This window comes from Lampris incognitus, chromosome 4, assembly GCF_029633865.1.
Source record: "Lampris incognitus isolate fLamInc1 chromosome 4, fLamInc1.hap2, whole genome shotgun sequence".
NCBI classification, from domain to species: Eukaryota; Metazoa; Chordata; class Actinopteri; order Lampriformes; family Lampridae; genus Lampris; species Lampris incognitus.
The window spans coordinates 23,571,579-23,583,982 of NC_079214.1; the positions used below are offsets into that span (position 1 = coordinate 23,571,579).

The 12,404-nt window shown below is 42.2% G+C and overlaps 1 protein-coding gene across 1 annotated transcript in view; it reads right to left on the minus strand.

Moving 5' to 3' along the window:
* Positions 1-6,936, minus strand: part of chrna7a (cholinergic receptor, nicotinic, alpha 7a (neuronal)) — a 33,559-nt gene extending 26,623 nt beyond the window's left edge. The window contains exons 1-2 of the mRNA XM_056279304.1: positions 6,924-6,936; positions 6,120-6,203 (exon numbers count right to left, since the gene is read on the minus strand). Coding sequence (XP_056135279.1) covers positions 6,120-6,203; positions 6,924-6,936 — 97 coding nt within the window. The remainder of the gene's footprint in view (positions 1-6,119; positions 6,204-6,923) is intronic.
* Between the last annotated feature and the right edge of the window lie 5,468 nt (positions 6,937-12,404).

Sequence of the window (12,404 nt, forward strand, 5' to 3'; positions counted from 1 at the left end):
GACGTAGCGCGTGGGAGGATCACGTTATTACACCCAGTCCCCCCCCCCCCGAACAGGTGCCCCGACTGACCAGAGGAGGTGCTATTGCAGTGACCAGGACACATACCCACATCCGGCTTCTCACCCGCAGACACGGCCAATTGTGTCTGAAGGGATGCCCGACCAAGCCGGAGGTAACACAGGGTAGGCAAAGGAATAGACCGCTATGCCACCCCGACACCCGTTTTAACAACTATGTTTAAGGCGGCAGTAGCTTGGGAGGTAGAGCAGGTTGTCTGGTAACTGCAGGGTTAGTGGTTCGATCCTCAGCTCCTCCTGGCAAAAATGTCCCTGACCAAGACCCCTAACCCTTATCTGCTCCCGATGAGCCGGTTGTTGCCTTGCATGGCTGACACTGCCATTAGTGTATGAGTGTGTGTGAATGTGGGGCATTAATTGTCAGGGGCACACGAGGGGGGGGTGCAGAGGGTGCAATGCACACAGGCGCCTCATCAGCGGGGGCGCCAAAGTACAGTGTACAGTAAACAATTTCTGGTTAGAGGCCTATTTGTTTTTTCAAAAGTTTAATATTTATAAATATTATTACTTAGATGAGAATTTTGGATTAGAATATATCGTTACATGTTATATTTTTTAATTATAATATCTTTTTGCGTATGGTCTGTTGGCGCCCCCGCTGATGTGGCGCCTGTGTGCATTGCACCCTCTGCACCCCCCCCCCCCCCGTTGTGCCTGTTAATTGTAAAGCACTTTTAGTAGCTTTTTTAGCCTGAAAAGCAATCTATAAAATGCAGTCCATTTGCTATTTGTTATATCGAAGGCCAAGTGAAATTTTAGAACTTTTATTGTACGCCTTCAAACCCAATCAAGTCATTACATCCCTGCAAGACAAATGCCCCGATGCTTGGCATACTGTAGGGGGGAAAATCACAGTGTAACAGCAATCATCCATTAACCAGAGTGAACTACCAAACCATTTACGAGCAAATTCATTTATATTTAAACATACATGAAAACAAAAAGTGACAAAAATTGACTGCATGCCACAAGTGAAGTGAGATCCTCACAAATAGTAGGTGCTGGAGTGCAAAACTGAGAAGCGCTAAATCCTGTTCTGGCAGGATCCTGCACACATTAAGCACTGTGTTTACTGTATGTACCTGTTTCTCAATGGGTGAATGTAAAGCGCTTCAAGACTGTGCCTTGATTAAACTTGACTTCACCCTGAATAGGAATCACTCTCATCCTTTTGTTGAGACAGTTTGCAAAAAGTATTTGTAAAAGCCCCAAGCTCCGGGAGTCAACACAACATAAATAGATTTAAGCTTCCTACAGATGTCTTGAGAGGGCAATATCACAGAGAAAAGTGAAATATTTTTTTCTCTATGGAGTACTTTATCATGGTAGTAGGAAAAAAAAACACAGTGTAAAGGCAGTGGTGCAAGAGTTATACCTACACTTCCCTGCATAATCTCAAATTAGACCTTCTCCTTGTTTTAATGCACTCCTGTCTCAAACCTTGAATTATAAGGACGTTTTGGCAGCTTCTATTTACTTTACTAATGGCCAAAGACCAATAAACCTTAAAACCCCATGGGGAGAGCAGATGCATTGTATTATCATTTTAACATATTCCTGTCTCGGTTCTTTATTTATGGGGCACTCTTGGCAGCATCTTTTTACTTCACTAAACACCACACACCAATTATTCTAAAATATTGGAGGGAAAAAACCCCCCACCAGTCCAATGATTTGGTAGGGAGCTTGGAAGGGCTAGTTGTCTTCAGGGGCACCCCCCCCCCCACACACACACACAGAGTTGAGGCACTCTTCGATTTCGCGTTCTTTCATAAAAGGAACCTGACAACAGAGAGACAAGAGCCGGTCTTTGTCCTTGGTTTAATCCCCTTCAAAAACCGCCCCTGCCAACATACAGATGACATCAGGGTGTTATTGTCCAAAGACCTATCTGAAATATATCAAGATGCATTACAGGACATGAGACCACACAAACAAAATTCCTGATATCTCACCAGCATGATCCTGAAAACAGGCTGAGAGCCACAGATGGGAGATGTAGGGCCCCCTTTAACTCTTAATTAGATTTACTAGACTTAATGATGTCAGTTAGATGGATAAGGTCTTAAACAATCTCAGACACATGCACAGAAAACAATCTCAGACACATGCAAAGATTTAACACACACACTCACACGCACGCACGCACGCACACACACACACACACACACACACACACACACACACACACACACACACACACACACACACACACGCTGACTACGCATCACTGTCTCTGTTTGGCCCAGGCTCCCTCTCAGATAAAGTCCAATTAGCTATCTCACCAGCAGACCCCGGACTGAACGGTTTAGGTTAATCATGAACATTAAGTCAAGTTCATCTAACAGAATACTGGATACCAAGAAAAGACCTCTGTAATGACAGAGAGATGTAAGATTTCTCAAAGATAACAACCTTCTGGCTTTTTTTTCAACAAGGGTGCTGGGGGGGGGGGGATTGATACCGGTTTTCTCACTGCTTTTGGAAATGTCTGCTCCGCCACCCTGACAGACTTAATGCAGACAGTGCCATCCATCCATCCATCCATCCACTATCCAAGCCGCTTATCCTAATTAGGGTGGCAGGATGCTGGGGCCTATCCCAGCAGTCATCTTATGCAAATTGATCTAATTGTTGTGATGGAATGTCAAGAGCAGAAAACAGCCATGTCACCTGTTGTGGAAATTTACCTCTAAACACTCTGGACTCAGAAATAACTATACAAAGCAATGATGGTTGATTATAAAATACACTTAGTTTTGTACAATACACAGACAAGACATATAGCATTGTACTTATATGGAGAACACCTCCCTGCATTCTCACTGAACAAAGGAGTTGTCCCCTATATAGTATACCCTTCCAAGACAAAGAAAGACTTATCCATTGGTCAACTTCAAGCCATACATTTTCCTATACCTCAAACGCTAGGGCGGCCAAAAACAATTCCAAGGCACTATGAGTTAAGCAGGGAGTATGGGAGCGAAAACAACACCCATCCCCCAGTGGCGTAAGGTAGTTACGACGGGCCCCAGTATATGCTAGCACACGCGCGCGCGCGCACACACACACACACACTATTAGGCGTATATATACTTTACCAACAACGTGTTGGATTTTACAGTCAAATGAATTAGGCTATTGTATTGGGCAAGTAGAGAGGTCAAAGACAAAGCTTTCAGCTCCATGGGTAGCGCTCTGACACACGGTAATGTAAACAGACGGTCAGTCAAATCAACAAGTCAACTAATCAACCAACTACACAGCTGGAATATTTACATAACTGTAGTTGTTATTATTGGGAAGGTATGTAGCTTAAAGAAAAGCCACTTCAGCAGGCGAGGTGCTGGATCATCATCATCGGCGGTCACTCGGGGTCAAGCATGAACGTACACCCCTTCTGGGTCCTTCTGGTTCCTCAGGTGGGTGTAGAGGCTGATCCTGGAGCCACATAATGGGAGGATGCCTGCGTGTGACAGCTTTTTACGTAGAGTGGCTGATGGGCCTGCAGCCACCACACGGTCCTTGGCAGGGGGTGGCCAGAGTCCAATGGTAAGGAGAACCAAGACTATTGGAGACTACCCTCTGTTGCAGCCTTCATCCGCCTTCACTGCCATTGTGATCTGGAGACATCTTCCACCAGTTCCACCGTTGAGGTCTTTGTTGGGTCACGCTTCATCTGGAACCTCCTCCTTGACCTGTCCGCCTTGGGTGACCCTACCAGGAGTCAAGCTCTGAACGGCATAGCTTTTGGGATCATTGGTACACGCAAGCTTCTCCACCACGGCAAGGTGGCGATCCAGAAGATTTATAGGTAACTTGCCTGTAAGCTACTGTAAATATGTACAGCTGACCGGAGGTGAGGTTAAGTTTATTTCTGACACTGATAAACTGTTTCTGCAGTCAGTTTATCCAGTTGCTTGTTGCTGAACAGAGATGTGCTCATCAGCTGATCTCTGAGATTGAAATATCGGGAAAAATTCAACATCCTCTAGTGCACACGTGTCGTGGTGTCAATCATTTGTACAGTGTTTCGAGTCAGCTTGTCAGTGCTGATGTTCAGATCTTGCACCTAAATTTGTTATATCGTATCGTCTCGTCACATGATCAAATAGAAACTTGACATTGGACAACAACACACATATTACCCAGCAATCATCATTGCATATCTGTATGTGACAAAAGTACCAAAGATTATTCATTTAATTGAATAGTTTTTTTTAAATATAGTTTATAACACTGCGATGTCATTCTATTAAATGTTAAGAGTTATGTCAAAATAAAAGCCACTCCTGTTGGTCGTGCGGTTTATGGGATGCAGGTTTGGCATTAAAAAGGAAGGTCGTATCTGTCATCCATTCTTCCATGCTCGCTCGCCACAATATTAATCTTTTTTTTCATAAAAAATCATATAAACATATCTTTATTGATCTGCCCTGCGTGCCCGTGTTAATGGCCTTGCGTGCCATAGGTTGCTGACCCCTGGTTTTACGCCATTGCAACCCCCTATTTACAAACGTTCCTCAGTCCTCTCTGAGGAATTCACAAGACCTTTCTTCAAAGCAAATTTCACCAACATGGCATGGAGAAACAAATACATAATGAATAAATGATAACTCCTAATGCTTCACGCCAATTCTCCTTTACACATCTTGCATCACAATCCACAAAAGTTCAGTCAGCCGCTGCAACAGAGGACCGCTGGAGAGGCAAATCTTAACAGGACCCTGGTGTTGTCCCTGGCTCGAAGCTGCCATTCAATCACTTGAGAGGCGTCAACCCCCCGCTTTTTATCCGTCTTTCTCTTTCTTGCTCACATGCACAGATGTCTGTGTATAAGCATCACAATATAACACAATATCGTGCAATGTGTAATTCAAAAGTACTGTGGCGAATTCTACTAGTATTTCTGCCCCGAGGTTCATTCACATATTACCCACAATGCAACTGAGCGGTCGACGTTTTGGTTATGTTGTGGGACATGGAACATGTTAAAAACGGACATATCTGTTACAGATAGCGGTGATGTGGTAGAAGGTAATGGGGACGTTATGAGAGAAGCTAGATTAGGTAACATGCTGCTTCCCACCATGAGGGTAAAGAGTAGGCAGGTTGATGAGGTCGCTGCGGTGGCCGAAAAAAGAGACGAGCGAAAACCCATACAAGCTATTGTCTGTTCTGACTTGCGGTCATTAAAAGCTTACTTATTAACTTTGAAAGGGTGTCCAAGAAGTCTGTTATTTAACCACGTCGCATTGGTGTCAGAAGTGGGATGCAGCGACCGTAAGGCCATCGGAAGCGTAGGCGCCCTGAAGTGTGAAGGAGCTGATATGCTTAAGCGCGGGGACGCGCTTCCCGAAGGAGGGGGGTAATGTAATGTGCATGAATAAGACACGCTGGCCGCTGGCGAGCGGATCTGAGCCTTTAGTCTAGCGGTTAGCGATGCCTCTTGCGGTGCGGACGATACGGGTTCGCGTCCCGGGCCGCGGCAGTTATTGATTGCGTTGTCCCCCGAATTCGCTACAGTACCAAGCATTGTGATTCTGGCATCTAAAACTGACACATTTACCAAGGTACTACAATGTTCCATTATTAAGATGCACAACATCAATGTTATGCTTGTTCCCACCATGAAGCAGAATGCCTCTGAGCAACCCCATAAACTATAACTTTTTCATGTAAAACTTTTTGGGGGTAAATAGCACTGATAAGGAAGGAGTTTGCCCCACCTAAATCTGACCTATTATTCCCACACCACATAGGGAGGTAGGTCCCTATGGATAAACGTGCCGCTGTAGTAACATGACAGGTGCTCGCCCGGCTTTTCTCTTCAGTGCGGTCATTCAGGAGGGTTGGACGGGGGGGGGGGGTCTGTTGTTTTGTTGTCAGTTCATCGCACATGCAAGCAAAATGAAGCAAGAGCACACGCTTGAAACAGTACAAGAAAACAACAATGAACATTTTCAGTGATCGTGGCCTAAAAAAAATAAAAGCATTTTCTCGGCATTAATTGCTTATGATCAATTAACGCACGAACATACCGTTTAACGTGCACGCGGTGACCGCAACGTAGAGCAGAAAATTCCACATCTCTGATTTCAGCAAGAACCGCTCGTGATAGAAGTCTGGGTGTCCCTCAGTTCATTACAATGCTGGGCTCCCAAGACTGTCATCCGCCGCCTGCTCTTCCCAATCAGATGAGACCAGCTGAGTTTTCAGGGCTGCGTTTGGCAAAAGTGCCCGGTTGCTCCTCCTACTAACCGGGTTGTGAATAAATCAGCGTGCGGTTTCACCCGGAGTGATGCGCTGCCGCGGGTTTCACGCTCACCACAGGAGCGGGTAGAGCGAAGTAGTGCCAAAGTTTGTATCCCCTAAAAAAATACATTTCCTATATAGTCTACGGGCGTCGTCGTGCTCTTAACAGCGCGTAGAATGTCTTGCCCAGTTTTGTTTTCTTACGAAGAGATGTGAAACAGTCTTTTTAATCTCTTTTTAGATTTTGTGTTTTACTACTATTAGAATATTAACACGGTTTTACAAAGATAAAAAAGGTTTACCGAAAGCAGACGAATTGATGATGGAAAAAACACGTGTGCTTTCAGTAAACTACTTTTTGTTTGTAAATGAAAAATGAAAAAAAATGAAAAAAACTTTCTTAAATGTTTCATGTCCTTACACGGAACTGGAAATAAAGCCTGATCATGGTTCGCTTTAATTGAACACATGCGCGTATACATAGCCTACACATTCTTTGGGGGATTCAAATTTAAAATTACAGCCCGAACGCTCCGTCTAGTTGGTCTTGGTGATGGTCTTGGTGATGGTCTTGTTGATTGTTCCGTTACAGTCTTGATCCATGTTCGTCTTTAACACCGAAGGAGCTTATGTGATGTGGTGTGATGAACCTGAAACCACCGAATGTTACAAAACTGCTCAGTTAGGCTTTAAAATAGTATCGGTCATCTTTTTACACACCCACCGCGATGGGATTCAGTGAGAAGTTCAAAGGTCCCGTTTGCTTTACGCAGTAAGGCGACACCTAGCGAGCCTCCAGCAGAATTACAACTGCAACTGGTCCAATTGCACTTTGACTAATGTTCAGCTCAAATTCACGGAGACACGTTTATTATTTGCTCTTGCTCAAGGGCAAACGGGCTGAAAACCTCCACACTGAACAAAACAAAATATGCAGGACAAATATCTGTAATCGAATATCCTGTCCAAATGTTTTTACATTAAAAATGTAATCTGCTCAAATGTTTTGTGGATGATACATTGATGGGGCCTTTGTATCATCTATTTAACTTATTTGCACACTAAGAAAAGTAATTGCACGAGATTCATATGAGAGAGGGAACAAAGTGTTATGCAAACAAGTAAAACAAAAACAAAAAACAAGGGTGCAAACATTTGCAAAAACTGGAGTAGGCTGGGCAGTCATCCAGCCAACCAATACATCTGCACATGTGACAGGCATATGTTGTTACAGGTGTACCGTTTTGCCATAGGCCCGTATAGCTGTGAATGTATAAAATTTCACTGAGTGATTTAGTGATTTTAGAATGAATGAGTGATCTGTGGTGTAGTGTATTTTGGTAGTGTAAGTGGCCTGTGTAACTGAGCGAGTGAGTTTGTTACTTAATAATGTACTGAATACTGAGAGTGAGTTGGTGAGTGAATGAGTCACTTTTTTAAGAATCACAATGTTACTGAATGAGAGAAGGGAGTGAAGATTTGCCCTATACATGTCCTACATGTTGGTCCTTTTTAACTTTGTAGTTATTTTTAAAGACAGATGGATAGATAGATAGATAGATAGATAGATAGATAGATAGATAGATAGATAGATAGATAGATAGATAGATAGATAGATAGATAGATAGATAGATAGATAGATAGATAGATAGATAGATAGATAGATAGATAGATAGATGGATGATACACAGGGCTCGTGTTAAGTGTTCAAATGCACGCTATAGGATTTGGACAGAAGATACAAATACATGTACTCACACACATGTCTATGCACATTCACACATATAGATAATCTAAAATCTCCAATTTCCATTTACCTGATATGCATGTCTTTAGATGAGGGAAGGAAACTGCCATAGCCACTGAAAAGCCATTACAAATATTAGGGAAACACATTAACGTCTCAGAAAAGCCTCAGAATCAAACCCATATCCTCTTGCTGTGTGACGCCATGACGGACAGTACACATAATAACATGACCCGTATCAGATTTCTACTGTGTTTGCTCTTTAAGGGTGCAGAATAGGAATGAATACAACAAGCACTTTTAGCACAGACCTCACTATGTATTCTGCTCTGTATGCAAACAAGATTAGAAAGGGTATGCTGAAGCGCTTTTGGGTGTTTGGCAAGTAAAATGATATATTTAAACCTCATCGCCCAGTCCCTAGGTTTTTACACTGGCTGTCATATGTCATCATGCTGTAAACATGATCAACTAGGCAGCACACACAAAGAATACAGAACCCAGAACATTTAATCAAATGTAAATACCGGTCAAAATGTTGTTGGACTTTGGACAAAAATATTTATCACTTTTAATTTTCCCTCCTGAAGTATTACAAGGAAGCTTGTGGTAAACAGAACACATCACTTCTGAATGGACTGAACATAATACAGAACAATGTGAACATGACAAAAAAAATACCAGGCCACCACCTATATTACCTGGTCCCTACAACCGTAGATGGGGCAGTGTGGCCATGTTTGCAGAGGATGCTTGACATGTATTTGTTTGCAGTTCAACTTTTGTGTTCTTACCTTGTTGTGTTGTCCCCCAAGTCTAGTTACTTAGGGGTTTTTCTTAAGCGTTTTGTTCTAAATCTGTCACCGCATTGCCCACCTGGCACTTATTACCCATCTATAGGTCCCTTGAAAGGGTTTTTCTGCAAAGGTTTTCCTCATTCAAATCAAGGATCTAAGGATTAATGGTGTCATCCCCTGTCGTCTACAGTATCTATCTGTTTCTCACTGTGTGAGTCTTAAAGCCCTTTGAGACTGGACTGGGATTTAGCCCTCTACACAAAGACTACTGACAAGGACTTAAATACCACTAGGTAGGATTTTAGCAGCTTTTGTGTTCATGTCTGTTGATTTCTCCCTTTGCCCGAGACACAGTATATAGCTATATATATATATATATATATATATATATATATATATATATATATATATATATATATATATATATATCAATACAGATACAGGAAAAAAGTTTTATCAGTACCAGTCTGTTTTGTGTGTTGCGCACTCATCAGCTGTTAAATATATATATACACTACCGTTCAAAAGTTTGGGATCACCCAAACAATTTTGTGTTTTCCATGAAAAGTCACACTTATTCACCACCATATGTTGTGAAATGAATAGAAAATAGAGTCAAGACATTGACAAGGTTAGAAATAATGATTTGTATTTGAAATAAGATTTTTTTTACATCAAACTTTGCTTTCGTCAAAGAATCCTCCATTTGCAGCAATTACAGCATTGCAGACCTTTGGCATTCTAGCTGTTAATTTGTTGAGGTAATCTGGAGAAATTGCACCCCACGCTTCCAGAAGCAGCTCCCACAAGTTGGATTGGTTGGATGGGCACTTCTTGCGTACCATACGGTCAAGCTGCTCCCACAACAGCTCAATGGGGTTCAGATCTGGTGACTGCGCTGGCCACTCCATTACCGATAGAATACCAGCTGCCTGCTTCTGCTCTAAATAGTTATTGCACAATTTGGAGGTGTGTTTAGGGTCATTGTCCTGTTGTAGGATGAAATTGGCTCCAATCAAGCGCTGTCCACTGGGTATGGCATGGCGTTGCAAAATGGAGTGATAGCCTTCCTTATTCAGAATCCCTTTTACCCTGTACAAATCTCCCACCTTACCAGCACCAAAGCAACCCCAGACCACCACATTACCTCCACCATGCTTAACAGATGGCATCAGGCATTCTTCCAGCATCTTTTCATTTGTTCTGCGTCTCACAAACGTTCTTCTTTGTGATCCAAACACCTCAAACTTGGATTCATCCGTCCACAACACTTTTTTCCAGTCTTCCTCTGTCCAATGTCTGTGTTCTTTTGCCCATCTTAATCTTTTTCTTTTATTGGTCAGTCTCAGATATGGCTTTTTCTTTGCCACTCTGCCCTGAAGCCCAGAATCCCGCAGCCGCCTCTTCACTGTAGATGTTGACACTGGTGTTTTGCGGGTACTATTTAATGAAGATGCCAGTTGGGGACCTGTGAGGCGTCTGTTTCTCAAACTAGAGACTCTAATGTACTTATCTTCTTGCTCAGTTGTGCAACGCGGCCTCCCACTTCTTTTTCTACTCTGGTTAGAGCCTGTTTGTGCTGTCCTCTGAAGGGAGTAGTACACACCGGTGTAGGAAATCTTCAATTTCTTAGCAATTTCTCGCATGGAATAGCCTTCATTTCTAAGAACAAGAATAGACTGTCGAGTTTCAGATGAAAGTTCTCTTTTTCTGGCCATTTTGAGCGTTTAATTGACCCCACAAATGTGATGCTCCAGAAACTCAATCTGCTCAAAGGAAGGTCAGTTTTGTAGCTTCTGTAACGAGCTAAACTGTTTTCAGATGTGTGAACATGATTGCACAAGGGTTTTCTAATCATCAATTAGCCTTCTGAGCCAATGAGCAAACACATTGTACCATTAGAACACTGGAGTGATAGTTGCTTGAAATGGGCCTCTATACACCTATGTAGATATTGCACCAAAAACAAGACATTTGCAGCTAGAATAGTCATTTACCACATTAGCAATGTATAGAGGGTATTTCTTTAAAGTTAAGACTAGTTTAAAGTTATCTTCATTGAACAGTACAGTGCTTTTCCTTCAAAAATATGGACATTTCAATGTGATCCCAAACTTTTGAACGGTAGTGTATGTATATATGTATATATGTATATATGTATATATGTATGTATATATGTATGTATATATGTATATATATATATATATATATATATATATATATATATTGGAGGTCTACATTTTTGTTGGAGTGTTGGATTGGTTTATCAAATAAAATGGTTTCACAGTCTTGACCATACATTTTCCTTACTCTAACACTGAGTATATAATGTCAATATTGAGGAATTACCAACCAGGCATTCCAATCCCCTCTGACTTTCAATTTTTGTAGTAATGCTAACCTATTTTTGTGATAGTCATTTCAGTGAAAGGATGACAAATTGAGCTCTGTGATGGCCTGGCAGCCTGTCCAGGGTATCACCCCACCTGCCGCCCAGTGACTGCTGGGATAGACCCATTATTCAAACCACTTTTCCTGCCCTCAGGGTCCCTGCGACCCTGAGGGCAGGAAAACCGGTTTGGATAATGGATGAATGGATGGATGAAAAATTGAAGTTCAGGCAGGTAAGTAAGGCAGCCAGGCACTTTGCCATACAATCCTGGTCTCTCTGCAACTGGTATTACATGAACATAGTGTCACCTGTAATATTGTCCGAGCAGTCATTTTTTACTCCCACAGAAGTGCAACTTTGGGTCATTTTCTCAACATAGCGTTACAAACATTTTGCAAGATGGGCTTCTCATTATTAATCCAGGCAAAGCCATGAATTCTGAACTCTGAACTCAACATCATGGTGGCCCAGTGGTTAGCACTGTTGCTTCACAGTAAGAAGGTCCTGGGTTCGAACCCCAGGCCATCCCAGGTCCTTTCTATGTGGAGTCTGCATGTTCTCCCCATGTCTGCGTGGGTTTCCTCCGGGTGCTCCGGTTTCCTCCCACTATCCAAAAGACATGCATGTTAGGGTTAATAATACTCCTCTCTGTGCCCCTGAGCAAGGCATGGAAAGAAGAACTGGAGTTGGTCCACGGGTGCTGCAGCTTCCCACTGCTCCTATACAATAGGATGGGTTAAATGCGAAGAACAAATTTAGTTGTATGTATGTACAACAACAAATAAAGTGTCTTCTTCTGTTTTGCCTTTAATTTTGATGTCGAGGAATTTAAGCTCTCATCTCTACTATTCAAGATAATTGTGCTGCTATCAAAGTCTTCTTTGCAGTTGACCAACTGTGTGCTTGTCAGAATAAAGTATTAATTGTCAGGGTCGGTGGTTGGAGTTCACTTTTCATACTCTGAAATTATCCAAGTAAATTCAGAAAATGCATCATAAATTAGGTGCAGAAAATTTTGTTTATGTAAGTGCAGTGATGAACTGATATAAAATGCAACTATAGTCAGATTAGTTAAAATCCCTCTATAGAGTAAGACCAGTCATATCATATCTTCAGTCTTTGCTTTTATTTAAGA